General features: G+C 33.4%; 1 protein-coding gene across 1 annotated transcript in view; it reads right to left on the minus strand.

Moving 5' to 3' along the window:
• sli (slit guidance ligand) overlaps positions 1–15,415 on the minus strand; it is a 687,830-nt gene extending 672,415 nt beyond the window's left edge. The window contains exons 1-2 of the mRNA XM_076402237.1: positions 15,027–15,415; positions 411–787 (exon numbers count right to left, since the gene is read on the minus strand). Of these exons, the coding sequence (XP_076258352.1) occupies positions 411–694 (284 nt within the window). The 5' untranslated portion in view covers positions 695–787; positions 15,027–15,415. The remainder of the gene's footprint in view (positions 1–410; positions 788–15,026) is intronic.
• Between the last annotated feature and the right edge of the window lie 698 nt (positions 15,416–16,113).

Genomic DNA, 16,113 nt, shown 5'->3' on the forward strand with positions numbered 1-16,113 from the left:
TTTTTCACGATTTAAAGATGTTGAAACAGTATAAATTAACATTAGGTTCCAATTTAAAGATGGAGGAAATTTTCATTAAAACGTTATAATTTTAGAAAACATTTTACGCTTTAAAGAACGTAGTAAGGGTGAATGAAAAACATGTTAGACAATATGAGATGTGATAACTAAATAAGCTACCAAAACAGTTCGAACTTTTATGTAACAAATATTAACCCAAGTTTTATTGAAAATTAAATATTTCCAAAATATTAATGTGTAACATTTTAATGCCGCGATCTATGGATAGTTAATAATTTGACACTAAAAATAAATTTAAAACGCTGTAAAAGCATTCTTAATTAGTTACTCAAAAATATACGTAGATATAAGTATCTCAAATGAATTGATATAAGAACAATAGTACTTACAGTCTTTCGGTATCCATTGGAATTCCTCTGGGTACTGCGCTGAGCCCTCGATGAGAACAATCCACGGTAAAATCCGAACATATGCAGGCCTTGGGACATTTGGTCGTTTCGCTGAAGCTAAAACTCGGGCCGAAGCTGATGTGATGGGAACCTAGGGATGATTCGAGACCGCGCTCACTGCTGACCAGCTGATGGGAACAAATGACGGCCAACAGGACGAAGGACAGAGTACCGGACCCGATGCTAAGACCGGCCGATCCGGCGGAATTTCTGGGTCCACCCATTGGAACCCGTGTGGGTTCGGGTGGTCGAGAAATGGTTAATTTTAAGCAGAGGGTGAAGGGGGTGGTGTGGTGGGGGTGAGAGTCAGGATCTGTCTGAAACAAAAAATCAATCATTACTAACAATACATACAAATATATAAATGTAATAATAAGCTACATAAATATTACGGTCGAGAGTAGAGTTACGGGCCTAAAGTTTCTATAATATGAGAAAATTGTCCCGAGTATACAATGACAATACGACAATTATTTTGCCAAGAATAACTTTCAATGGTAGTAAATGAAAAATTTTAGGGGCCCTTACAAAAAACATCAAGAATTACTCATTATCAATTATTTGCATAGGATAATTTTCGAAGCAAATTAATATTGCTTGTTATTACGGTAAATACTGATTTTCGAGGTTGATCTTTCGAGGAAAATGGCATTTAAAATATGTAAGGTTCTCAGGCTTTGACGAAAACAACAAATGATTTGTTGAATGCAAAAATAAATACTGAATGAAGAGACAATATTAACGTTATATGATAAATTTATGGCGTGTTGATAAAATATTTAAGGCATATCAAAATCAACAACCAGATTATGTGCACGACATAAGTGTAAAGCAATATCTTGGCACAAAGAAAAAAAAAGACTCAAAAAGAACGTAAATTCATCAAATTTTTTTTTATTATTTAACTATTACATTATTACTGATCGTTTCAAACTAACCTACAATTTGTCTTTATGATAACTTAAATCTAGGTATAAAGTTCATCAAAGATGAATTGAATATCTCCATAAGCTTCGGCCACATTTAAAATCATGTACGTTTACTTTTTTTACATATTTTAAAGTCTCCTTTTATCCACTATGAGTTTATCTGGACTGGACCTACTATTTAACGTGGGCTCCGAACCACGGTCCTCGGCATTAAGCCTACCGACTGGCGAGTGATCAACTTAGAAATCATCCCAGAAGACATCCGATCTTACCCAGCCTGGTTACTGATGTGACTGGGATCATTTTTCTTGTCGGATTTTACACTCTTGTCTAGGACAATTACAAATATTAAACAATCACAAACATAAATGTATAACAATGCCCCAGCAGGATTCGAACCCGCGGCTATCGCTACAGTAGGAGGACCGTCCTGTTGCCTTTAACACTGCGCCACCAACCGCTGTACGTTTACTTTGAAATTAACCTTTGGGAACAACTAAGAAGAACAATTAAGAGAACGATCTGAATAATAGAAGATTAACAGTATTCTATGCCAACTTGGTAAAGATTTTTTTTGCAGGACTGCGATACCAACTGCGACATCTTTGCATATAACCAACATGATCAGATCAACAAAATTTAATTTTTTTTTAGTTGACCAGCTAGAACCAAATGGTCTTCGGCTGATGTCGCTTCAGGTTCGGGATATGATAGTTTTGCGGGCGACAGAGACTCTGGGTTACGACTGGGACTGCCGTAGTTTGTTTACTACCAGGGTTTGTGGACAGGTAGGGATTTTATTAAGGTGTTATCGTGTACTAAGGTTCTTATGGAGAACCTCACACTGAGCATGTTTATGAAATTTTTCACAAACGGGATGCCTGATTCGAGGTGCGTGTTGAAGTTCCTCATAAACCATGGGGCTCTGAGTAACGCACGGACTTTTTTTGGATTGAAACACTTGGAGTAGTTCAAGTTGTCTCTCCGAGACGTACCTGTACCACATCTGTGCTCCATTGAGGCAGATTGGACGGACTAGCATTTTATACAGAGTCGTTTTCTATGGGATTGGGAGTTTGCTTTTTCTGCAGAGTAGAGGAAATAATAGGTTGTACACGCCATTTCCTTTGCAAATAGCGTGCTGGATTTGGGCAGACCACTGAAATCTGCGATCGAATTGGAGACCGAGGTATAAGACTTTCTGGAGCCAAGGGATAGGGACTTTATCGATTTGGAGGCGATAGGCGCGAAATTCCTTCTTACGGAGGAACAGAATTTGCTCGGGTTAATCTGAAGCCACCAGAATTTGTACCACGCTATCGCTTGGTTTAATTGTACTTGGAGTCTATTGCGTATTGCGTCGGGACAGTATCCGGTGATGAAGAAAGCGGTATCATCTGCATAAAATGCTGTGTGGGAAGGTTTGTAGAGCGGAAAATCAGCCATATAAAGATGGAATAGGGCTGGGACTAATGGAGCGCCTTGCGGTACTCCTGCGGGGATTTGTTTACGAGAAGAAACTGCGTCACCGATCCTCACCTGAAAGGACCTACCATCCAAGTATGAATCTATCAGAGATATTAGGTCATTCGGTAGACCTAATTGTTTAATAATTTAAATAAATAATAAAATAAATTTTAGGCCTTTAAATATTAGGCCGTGGTACCATACTTGGTCGAAACCTTTGGAGACATCTAAGAATATGGCTTCTGTTTTTCGACCTTTTATCACTGCCTGGTGGATAGTTGCTGCGACGCGGGCATCTTGATGAAGGCATGAATGTTTAGCACGGAAACCGAAATGTTCATTAGGAATTATGTGATGGGCGTCTGTGAAATCGTTTAAGGCGTTTAATATCGCCTTTTCAGCGAGTTTGGAAAATTTAATTTGATTTAGACGGATTATTATAACAGATGGGGCAAAAGTCCCGCTACCATTTTGACTGTTGACTTATCAACTGTTAAGCGATCTACATTCGCTGAGATCTGCGTTTTGGTCCAATAAGTCTTACAATTCATTGTCTTCGATTCTTTTTCTTCCAGGCCTTTCGTTGTTAATAACATGAAAATCGCCACCTTTAAATCATTGACAATGGGAATAAGTAAAGGTGTTGAGAATCGATCTTTTCAAATCAAACAATAGAAGTAATGAATGTCAAAAAAGAAATTTTAAGCATGTTAATCGACAATAATTGACTCAATAATACTAAGTGGAAAACTATTATTTTAATTAGAGTTTAGAGTATTGTTATTTTAACTATGGAATTCAACAGTTGGTTACTTTGACACAGCAACAGATATGACTTTTACAACAGTAATTTTTTTAATATTTAATTTTCATAGCTCTTTTTCTTTCTCCTATTAGACAAGACTTGTTTCTCCAAATGTTATTGATTGCAATTTATTCTCGAATATGCGGGTATAATGTAATGTTTTTAATGTCTAGAAAGTTACTGGTTTGGAAATATTTTTTGTCAAAATACATTAGGTGTTTGTATGTACAAACACAACAGAACAGAATTAATTTAGTACTTGAATTAATTTGTAAATTAACATTGTACTAAGCCTATTCAATGTAAGATGTAATTAATTAAAAAATTCTGATTATTTTTTCACTAGAAATGAGACTTATTGAGAAAAATTGGTACCATATATGTTAATCAAAATTGTTTCCATCATTTTTGACAACATTTTCAAATGTTTCTCTCATTATTGCAAAACCGTGTCGAAAGAATGCGTTTGGCCCGCCTGCGATCCGCGTGCTTCTTCAGCTTTTCATACCATGTACCAGCCAAGCCAAAGATTGAAATAAATGAGTATGCTAGTTGCGATAGAACTTCCTGTTGTGATGCCAGGGTATGATTTTTTCACCGTTACTCGTAATTGTTGGTATTTTTTATAATAATACGTCATTCAGTTTGTTCAGTTGATGTTCATTTGATCAATCATCATTGATGTTGATTTCATTTGGTTTTAACAACTCCTAATACACTACACCTTGCTGGTCCCACCATATACTCTGCAAGACTATGGCCATGAATATTAAGCTTCGGTGTCTATGTGGATGGTTTTCTTGGAAAAAAATTGTTTCTTGCTTAGCAATTGACATTTTCTATCAATTCTTGTTATTCTTGATAGTCTTTTGATTTTTCCCAAGACTTGGTTCAAGGCTTTCGTTGAATCCAAGTCTTTGAGTTAATTGTCTTCAAGATTTTGTTAGTTAAGATGGTTTTTAGGCCGTTCTTTGACACTGAAGTGTTTCGTGATCTTTGGCAGCAAATTTATTCTAATTAAACAACAAAAGCCTTTTTGAGCGTTTCATTATTAGTGTCTGTATGTATAATTCAATAATACTAAATGTGAAACTGTTACTTTATGTAGAGAAATATATTTGAAAAACTAAATTTTGGACTTGCAAAATGTAATTCAACACTGATTTTGTGGATAAGATCACACAATTATTTTATTGATACATTTGAATTTTAACGAGATTTTTAACAGTCCTACAAACACCTAATGTATTTTGACAAAAAATATTTCCAAACCAGTAACTTTATAGGCATTATAAACATTACATTATACCCGCATATTAGAAAATAAATTGCAATCAATTGCAACATCTGGATAAACAAGTCTTGTCCAATAGGAGAAAGAAAAAATACTATGAAAAAATGTAAAAAGTAATAAAGAATGCAAACATACTTGAGCAAATCATATAGCCGACATAAAATTTATAGAAAAAAATTGCTATAAAATTTCCTTACATTTACATGTAACTTTCACGACAAAAACACGATCCCCATCCCATAAACTAAAAGGCACAAAAGAACTAATAACATAGTCGATAGACAAATTCTCTAAACTAATTTCGACGTCCCTTATAATGGAAGTAAAATAAAAACGGCCCTATTCCTTTGACTTTATCTAGAACGTTCTGTCCTCAACTCCATCCTCATCCCCCATTTATTAAATTCCCCACAGGAAGCTCGACCTTACCCCCATGCATCCGGCCCCCTGTTAATAAAATTTATAGAAAAAAATTGCTATAAAATTTCCTTACATTTACATGTAACTTTCACGACAAAAACACGATCCCCATCCCATAAACTAAAAGGCACAAAAGAACTACTAACATAGTCGATAGACAAATTCTCTAAACTAATTTCGACGTCCCTTATAATGGAAGTAAAATAAAAACGGCCCTATTCCTTTGACTTTATCTAGAACGTTCTGTCCTCAACTCCATCCTCATCCCCCATTTATTAAATTCCCCACAGGAAGCTCGACCTTACCCCCATGCATCCGCCCGCCCCCCCTCTTAGACCTCGATAATAACATTTTAAAAGGAGACGATCGGTACCCCCCCCCCCTTCCACCGACCGACGCCGATATCGATGGGGCCCCGGAATGTTTGTTTAGAGTAATAATTTTCGATCGACTGCCTTTTCAGCAAATAAAGTCGGTCTTCGCTATGCCCTCGGGGGCTGTAGGGTACGTCTAGAGCCCCCTTTGCCCGGTCGACCCGTTTCCGGAAGACGCGTATGCATCGTCGGCTCGACATCGATCCCGAAGAAGTCGGCCTACGGGCCGTGCTTCCTTCGCATTGTCGTATTTTTTTCTGACGTTCGCGAAAAGAAGACTCTTGAGAGCGTCAAGGAGGTCTATCCGAAAATTTAATAAAATTCGTCATGTAATATGAGTTAAAAAAAGTTCTAATATATATCTGGGGTTCTATACAATTTTTTTCTGAAGCCTCTGCTTTTATTGAAATCTCACTGTCAAAATATGAGAGTATCAGTTTCGTTTGAAAGAATCATATAAAGCATTTCATTTTTTGTCCTAACGAGATTGATAAAAATATTTAATAATATACCAAAAAGAATAAAACATGAGCATTGTCAAAATTTTCGTTAAAATTCAAATGGATTAATAAAATAATTGTGTGATCTTATGCACAAAATCAGTGTTGAATGACATTTCGTAAGTTCAAAATCTAGTTTTGCAAATATATTTAGTTTTTTTTATAGCACATAGTTAAAATATAACATGCGTACATTTTTGGTTAAACACAAAACTATTAGGTGAAATGTATTGGTGAAAATGTCAAGTGTCAATGTAAACAACCTACCCTCAGGTTTCCCAATGGTTAAATTCCATGTTTTTCACATTTATCGACATAAAATAACAGTTTCACTTTTGGTATTATTGAATTATATATACAGACACTTATAATGGAACGCTCAAAAACCATTTTCGACATTTATTGTTTCTGTTGTTTAATTTAAATATATTTGCTACCAAACGTCATCAAACACTTCAGTATCAAAGAACGGCCTAACCATCTTAACCAACAAAATCTTAAAGACAGTGAACTAAAATACTTGGATTCAACGAAAACTTTGATAAGACATGTCAATTCGTACCCTTTCAATATCGAGGTTTCACTGCTTGCTAAGCAAGAAACAATTTTTTTTCAATAAAACCATCCACATAGTCACCGAAGCTTAATATTCATGGCCATAGTCTAGCAAAGTATATAGTGGGACCAGCAAGGTGTAGTGTATTAGGAATTGTTAAAGCCAAATGAAATTATAACTGCAAATGTCTTCCGACATCAACTGAACAAACTGAATGACATATTATTATAAAAAAAATACCAACAAATGCGGGTAACGGGAAGTTCTATTGCACCTAGTGTACCCATTTATTCAAATCTTTGGCTTGGCTGGTACACGATTTGGGAAACTGAAGAAGCACGCAGATCGCAGCCAGACCAACCGCATTCTTTCGACGCAGTATCGCAATGATGAGAGAAATATGGGAAAATGTAGGCGAAAATGATGGAAACTCTTTTGATTAACAGATATAGTACCAATTATTCTCAATAAATCCCATTTATAGTGAAAAAATAACCGATTTTTTGTTATTAATCACATCCTACATTGAATATGCTTAATATAATTTTAATTTAAGTACTAAATCACTTGCTGTGATTTTTTCATGCCTTAAGGAGAAATCTTGGATCTCTTCGTGTATCCATTTGATTTCAAGGTCATCGTGCAGCTCAGCTTTTGTTACGTAGCGGTACGTATTGTTAATTAATCGTAAAACTTTGTTTTGGGTGCTTTAGATTACTAATTGATTAGATGTTTTAGTGTAACCCCATATTTGCACCCTATAGGTCCAAATTAGTTTTATGATCGACTGATAAACCAATATTTTTGAGTTTACGTCAAGTTGAGAACATCTTCCTACTAGCCAGTACAGTTGCTTTACTTTGAGAGCAGATTGCTCTGCTATTTGACTAACATAATGTTTCCAATTTAGCCTACCATCGAGATATATTCCGAGGTATTTGGCTGATTCTACTTCGTATAAGAATCGAGCATCCGTCAAGAGATATAATTTTTGTCATTTTGCTGCAACGCAAAGTTAACATGGAAAAATTTGGAGCTTTTAAGCTGTATTTTCCAGTTTCTAGTCCATTTGTAGATTTTGTTGACGCTGTTTGTATATTTTCTACAGCTTAGAATCAGATACATCTTCATCCTTAGACAGATCATCTGTGACAGACCATCTTTTGCTTTGATAACTATGTCGTCGACAAATCTTCCGCGGTACTGTTTCTTTTAGTGTTGGGATATCAGCAGTATAGGAAAAATACAGGAGTGGTCTCAAGACACTCTCCTGTGGAACCTCAGCTGAAATAGATTTAAGGGTCAATAATTCCACTTCATGCATGACTCTAAATTGACTTTCGGAAAGATCTGATTCCTGAAAAAGACATTCCGCGGTAGCAATTCGCTTATACAAAATCAGCAGCAAAATATACAAATATTAATCCTAAATGTCATACCCGGTCTAGAGCTTGTGGCACGTCCAGGAATATTGCAGGGCAGTATTTCTTTTCCTCGAATGCCTTTTCAACAACCGTTATTACTCTGTGCACTTGGTCGATAGTCGAGTGGTGATTTCGAAAACCAAACTGGAAATCTGGTATTTCTATAAATGGTTTAATATGTTTTAAGAGCAGTTTCGTAAATAATTTTGATATCGCAGCTAGTAGCAAAATAGGCCTGTAAGATCCAAGTTGCTCTGCCGATTTGTCAGCTTTTTTAAAATTCGAGCAACCTTAAGACATTCCGGAACATGGTTCAGTCTCAAACAGGCAATGAATATGCATGTCAGCATGATTACAGTTTTTTATGGCAGCTCTTTTAATAACCCAGGTGAAACATAATCAATTCCTGGAGCCATTTTAGGATTGAGGTTGTTGTCAATTTCTGTGGCAACATCAACTGGAGAAATCAGATTTGCAGCTATATCGGGTTGATTTATCACAGGATTTATATCTATTGTAGATTCCATATAATTCGGTTGGAATATGTTACCTAAATGTTCTGCGAATAATTCAGCTGTCTCATCGTTGCGTCATCAAAACATGTGCAGAACGTAAAAATAGATACGTTACATCTCTAATGCCTATATTATAATTCTTCGTTATCTAATTTTGTAATGAATAAAGTCGCCCTTTTGAGGATACATTTTAGAACCTTGGCGAAAAGTTGTCACTCCTTTATATTTTATTGATTAAACATATTTATTTTAAACTGAACTTATAACGCAGGTGACTTTTTCATAAACCTAACATCTATTTTATAACATTTTCTTCCATTTTTCTTTAATCGAAAATTAACCATTTACCTTTCACGTTGTACGAATAAAAATAAAAAGGACAACCGACAGATTCCTGATATTTTACGACAGTCCATTACATCAATTGACGCTGAAACGCCTCCGTGTGTGAAAGGGGTAACTAGGTAATAGTATTTTTGATTGATTAAAATGCCATCAAATAATATACCGCGTTATAAAACTAAACGCTTTCAGTACGTGTGTCATTAATCAAATAACCAATAAATGAATCGAGGAGGAAGAATCAAAAGAGATTAAAAGAACGTCGAAACAGTAAACTTCGCTTTCAAATTGATTATGATTGTTTTAGATGTAGATAGCAGATGGCAACAGTACCTTTGTTGTACAGTGTAAATGCCTACTCGCTTTCGTCGGTGTTGTACGGTGTTATTAACGAGATATATCGATCATTTTGTTCAAATAGGTACAGACATTGATTCAAAACTGTTTTTTAGATTTTACTTAATTAATTGCATTTATTCAAATTTCTTCTGAAATTTTTTTATTGGTTTTGCAATACGAATAAATTCGAATCAAGCCCATAACATTGGTTATTTTATAACTCTGGTTGTATATAGGAACATACTGTTTAAGAAGAAACAATCATACCAGTCAAACCAGTAACATTTTCTAAGATAAACATTCGCCAATCAATAGGTTTAATGCCGAAAACTATGATATGGAACCCCTGTTGATAATAGCCCAATCAAGATAAATCAGAAATTGTAGAAAGAAGCAATGAAATTACATTAAAAAATAACAAGTTTATTATTTTTCAAACATTGGTAGCGACTACTTTTCCCCATATTTTTGAAGTAGAGGCTATTTCTGGACAATCCAAATCGGTAATCGGTAAACTTCGGTAGTTTCCGCCTGATTTTGCAACGTCGCCATTTACAAACAATGGAGAGGTAGAATCCGACGAACAACGTCACCAATTTTGGATTTGACCCTGATACTGATACTTATAAGAGCTCTGTTTTGTAAGGTTAAAAATTCTGTTAATATGTGAAGACAATTTATTTTATTATATTATATTTTTTAATTTATTTATATTATATTCTTGAAATGGACGTATGCTTTGCAAGAGTTGGCAACATAGCAAATTCAAATCTTTGTACGCATGCATGATTGTATTGTATGATTCTCCAGAATTAGACTTTTGTTATTTTTGGCAACATTTGATGTTCACGTCAGTCATACTACGTAATATGATTAATCGAACAAATTATAATCACAAGGGCATTATCTGGTGAATAATGCAGTGAGATAGGATTTCCCACTTAGGCATTTTCTTGACGCATTATTTTCTTTGCTCGCCCATTCGCTAAACTAATTTTGAAAAATAATTCTATAATTTCTATTGTATTTAGGGTTTCCTTAAAACATAGTTATTATTTCTGTATGAAATAGGGGCTTGCAGGAAAAACATACTTTTCCATTTATAAGATTTAAATTAACATCAAATCATTCACCAGTATCATATGACGTCATTATATAGATCGTAAACAATTAAATTAGGCTCAAACCCATTAAAATAATTTCTGTTGCATTTATTATGAATTTTAAAGTGTATAAGTGGTATAAGTAAGAAGCTTTTGAAATTGGCGCATAATACAATGATTTTTGCATCCTAGGCTTGTTAGAAATATATCAACATATTTATAAAATCGACAAAACATATCTACATATTGTTCTGAAAAAAAAAACGATATATTTTCCAAACCAAGAACCTCTTTATAGTCGTTTAGGTAGTAAATTTATAATATACTTTTTAAAAATAATAATATAGGCACATATCGATATATTTTAAAGCTTCAGACGTAACGTAATTAATACCAATTGATGTCTTGTAATGATAGATCACTGTATTTTTTATTTATATTTAATCAAACACATAAATATACATTATAACAAATTCATTATTCCGATTTATGTGGTTGTTGATTATTGTTGTCATACCAATTTCTGCATCTTCAAACTTTATCGGTTGACCTTGTCTAAATACCTTGTCAAAAAAGATGTTGTAGTCACTTCAAGGAAGTGACACATATCAATAAGTAAATTCAAATAAAAAAAAAGTTTTAATTAAATAAAAAATTATTTATAATTAAAATAAATATTTGCGGACATATTTGCGAGATAACAATAAGGTGAGTTATCCATTGCAGATGAAATCCTAACATAAACCTACATATATAGATAATACAGAAGAATATCACAACCAACATGCAAGTTACAAACTTTATCAATTCAATGGAACTGATGCTGCTTATTTTAACTCTAATATTTGAATCACTTATACTACTAGAGTTCTAAAATAGTTTCTACCTGAATTAGCAAACATTTATAGTATTCTGTTTAATATATCGAATAATTAATATATTTTTAATAATATAATATAATTTTTCACTGAATCTAAATCAATGGGAGTGAAAAATGAGTGATATGAAGATGTATATCGAACAAATACTAAAAAAACAATATTTTACCAACACTAAAAATATATATAATATAATTTTAAAATATAATATTAAATACAATTAAAGTATAAAAATTAATAAAGTATAATTCTAGAAAAACGCTAAGCCTAAAATTCGCTTGCTACTCCGATATATTTCAAGAATTCATTGAAGAAAACACGAATGATACGTTTTTTTTTTTGGACAATAAAAAATTGTTTAAATTATTTTAAATATCTACTATACTGAAGGCTCCTCAACCACGATTATTGTTGAATAAAATTTAGTTGTATGGTGGTTTACGCTCAAACAAGTAGAAACCTGATAGCCACAGAGAAAAGCGGCTTAAGATCCAAGATCGCTATTTGAGAAAACGGTAAGAAGGTTTTGACTGTCCAGCCCCTTGCACATGGAATGTTGAAATGGGGCGTATATCTCGAAAAGAATGTTAAGCTGAAGATAACAAATTAATTTTTGAAACCTGAGGAAATGTTCGATGGATGGCTTTAATTACTCAATGAAGCCATACTATAGCGCATTTTTGAAACATAATATGAAGTCCCTAGAACATACGTTATTCATATACTCAGTCAAAAGTTATTGCTCCTCGAAAATGGTGACTTTAGAAGCTAATTTTCTTCACATTCTGCTTTTTTTATTTCCAAAAAGGGAAAAAAGACCGCAGAATTCGTCCCGGAAATTTTGACGTTAAAGATCTTGTTGATGTGAGTCCTTAAAACAATTTGGAACAGAATTGACAACGAAAGATTGACGGCCGAGAAAATATTGACCACAAAACAGCTTTGAACAATTAAGAGTGAAAATTAGATCACGTACGATAATAATGTGCTTGGTTGAAGCCTGGGGAAGCTTCGGAGGTGGTTGCAAAACACGCATTAATGTCAAGGAAGACGGAAGTTTGGTGGGTTTGGAGAGAATTATCCATCATAAGCTCCTCGAATATAACCAAATCAGAATTATCCATCATAAGCTCCTCGAATATAACCAAATCATTAACTCGGCTCTCTACTGCCGACAACTGAAGAGATCGTTGTTTTCCATCGCGACAACCCTAATCTCAAATATCAAAAATTGAGAGATCTTGCCCTGGTCTATTACCATTTGCTCCAATTTGTGACCTCACCCAGAAATATCAGAAGTTCCACAGCGGCATATATATGAATAAATACAATTTGAAATATATGATATATACCTAAATTACTTATTCCAGAACCTATTATATTCAAAATAAAATATACTCACACAGATATTCTGACAAAAAACACCAAAATAACGGTTAAACGTTAAAAAATGTGAGTATACGCAAATTACACAGTAGAATATAACATGACAACAGTAATAAAATTAATATTAGAACAACTGTAACATCTTATCTTAATTTTTTTATTAATATTTAACAAGCTAATATTAATATACTAAGAATAAACACCATATTAGTTATATGACGCATTATTCATACTTATAAGAACCTTCAAAAAGTTAAGGTTGCTGCTGAATAAAAATGAGATAAATAGTTACTTTTCCCAACCTTCTGAAGGTACTTGAATTCAATATCGGATTTTTAATCCGTTGCAAGCACGAAGTGTCAAAATTCTTATATAGTTTTATCAGAAATATGAGGAGTTAAATAGAGCAAAGTAGCTTTAAACTAGTAATGTTTTAAACATGTTTAATAATATAATTAGCACTACCCAGGAAATTTAATTATGATAACAAATTTAAGAGATAAGGAACAAAGAAATGTATAAGTATTTCTACTTTAAACAGTTTAATAATCAATTAAATAATCATTAGCAACATGATAAACACGTAACAAATCTGCAAATACCACAATATCTTCACCAACTTGTTATCTTGATTAGTCGTCTGACAGACAGAGGGGACTGATACTGCATAGTGATAAACGCGCCTACAAATCGGATTGTTTTTCAAGACACGAAGATATTGATTGCAAAATGATTAGTATATGCGAAAAAGAAAAGTCTAGGCCATAGTCGCATAAGTCTAGAGTCGCAGCGTCCCAATTTATTCATGGGGAAACGTTGACTTACGTACTAGTATTAGCAAAAAAGTGAATATTGGTGCTTTACTGTATTAGCTCAGAAGACTTACAATGTTGTGTTGAAAACAAGAAAGAATCAAAGCTCCAATTGTTTTAATTAAAACTGTTAAAGTTTTTAGTGAAAGATGTCTATGACCTAAATGATATATTCTGTAAATATACAATAAAAATCTGACGGTAAACTATACAGATCAATATGCGCTTAAAAATTATACGACTTTTACCTTAACTGATTAACTGAGAACGGATACGGAATATTGATAAAATGCACCTACGAAGATATGACTTGCCAAACGATATATCGAGAACAAAAAAATCCTGACCTTATCTAATCTTTATATTTTTACAGATTTTGATGCCGAATACCTGTAGAGTAAGTGATAGTTCATGTTAACCTGCTATTTAAAGTTAGTCGAAAAAAGAAATTGTCAGTATCAACCTGTGATTTTAAACGTTGATTGAAATTGATACAAATTATGAAAATATAAAAAAAATGGAGCTTTCAAAAGACTAACAAACTTACAGGTTTTTAGTTAATTTACAGGTTTTGAAGAAGATTGCCTGCGAGCTGTTGTCTCAAATTAGAAAGGATTTCAATGGACATAAGCAAAGAAAAAGTACAAAAAAAAAAAAGCATTAGAAGTACAAGAATAAGTAATTGACTGAATCTGCCGATTTGTATTTAACCGTATCTGATTACTTGCTTTAGGACACAAACACATTGTAAAATATATCGATAATCTATATGTATACAACTATATATCAAAAACTATTAAATTTAGATAATGGAAACCTCCTACAATAAAATTAAATGAAAATAAACCGGGTTGAAAATACGCCACAAATTGTACAGAACTATTAACAAAACTGTTATTAAGCGATGAAAATAATACAGCCATATATAATGTATTATTTCACCAGACTCTGAGTTAGGGCTGATGGATGCTTCTAGTTATATATCTAGATTTAAGTTATCATAAAGACAAATTGTAGGTTAGACAGAAACGACTAGTAACAATATATTAATTAAATAAAAAAACAAAATATTTATGGCTCTACAGCTTTTGAGTCAAAACGCAGGTTAGCTAATTCAAATCTTCTAAACAAGAAATCGTCTATTAAGCTATTCAAAAGCGACATGAAAATACCTAACATCATCACAGAAACTATTCCCACAGCTTTGTGTCTGAATTCTCGATAAGAACTAATACTGAATATTAATAAAATGCACCTAGTCATGTTTACCTTTCAAGACACAAATACCTTAATCGCAAAATGATATTTTATAAAAACAAAAAAAAAAACTAAACCCTATCTAATCTTTATGTTTGTACAAAGATGCCGACGGACTAACAGATTCGATGATAAACTCAATATCTAGGACTCACCTTTTGTATTTACGTGTTGTATAGCTCCATATCACGAACAAAAACCAAGAAAATATATACCCTTATTTGCGTGTATATATATATAAATGTAAAAAACAAATCCAAAAATCGATGACAAAAACAAAAAAATCAAATCAAAAACTAAACAAAACACAGTGGTCGCAGTTCAACGTTCGTTCTCGTCGTGCGAATAAAACAATAATAAACGTAACACTAGAATCGGTTAGAACACAGGTGAGAAACTATCGAAATAAAACTACCGCGAGCTCGAGAAAGAAGACACTGGATGGAAAAAAACTACAAAGGATCGCGGACACTGGATGGATTCTCACGCCGCTCTGATAAATAATCGCGCTCGACGACGACCAAGGTGCGAAGATCTGGTCTCCGCGGCAGTTCGAAAGCGAATTATCAAGCAAGCTTTGGCCGAAAGCTCGGGAGCGCTTCGAACTTGTTCTCGGGCCCTGTTGCCACATATAACGGCATTTCGTAGGACTTTCGATTATTCACCAATAAGAAAATCTCTACTAGACTATTGATTCTACATTATAACAATATTTTGATGAATACAATATATTTAAAGTTAAATATTATGTTATAAATTTTTAAATGACAAATAATAATATTAAATATAAGTCCTATAAATTAATTTTAAACATATGGTGTATTAAATCGCTTCGAATACATTTGTAAACAGCGTCAACATAAACAAACTTTTGTTCCTTAGCAATCTACAAACTTATTGTTACAAATGATGACATTTTACCTATAATTCATACTTTACATTCGTATTTTCTGCTGTTAATTTTCTCTGTTAAATAATAAATAATTACATCAACTAATCTAGGAATAATATAAAAATAAAATTAACAAAAAAATACTACCTAACCACTACTCTTATAAACAACAACGTGTGAGTACTAGGTACTGAAATGATAGACACGAATAGGGAAAATTTGGAAATATTTGAGAATACGCAGAATATGCATAATTATTGGAAGCAACACAACTAACCATTTCAAATCACTAGAACATCATGGGATGAACATAGGAACGACAAACCTGAATATCCATGGCTCCAGGCGAA

The sequence above is a fragment of the Rhynchophorus ferrugineus genome, unplaced genomic scaffold (genome assembly GCF_030347505.1).
Source record: "Rhynchophorus ferrugineus isolate W39M unplaced genomic scaffold, kcgeb_rfMv2 rfM4, whole genome shotgun sequence".
Classification (NCBI taxonomy): domain Eukaryota; kingdom Metazoa; phylum Arthropoda; class Insecta; order Coleoptera; family Curculionidae; genus Rhynchophorus; species Rhynchophorus ferrugineus.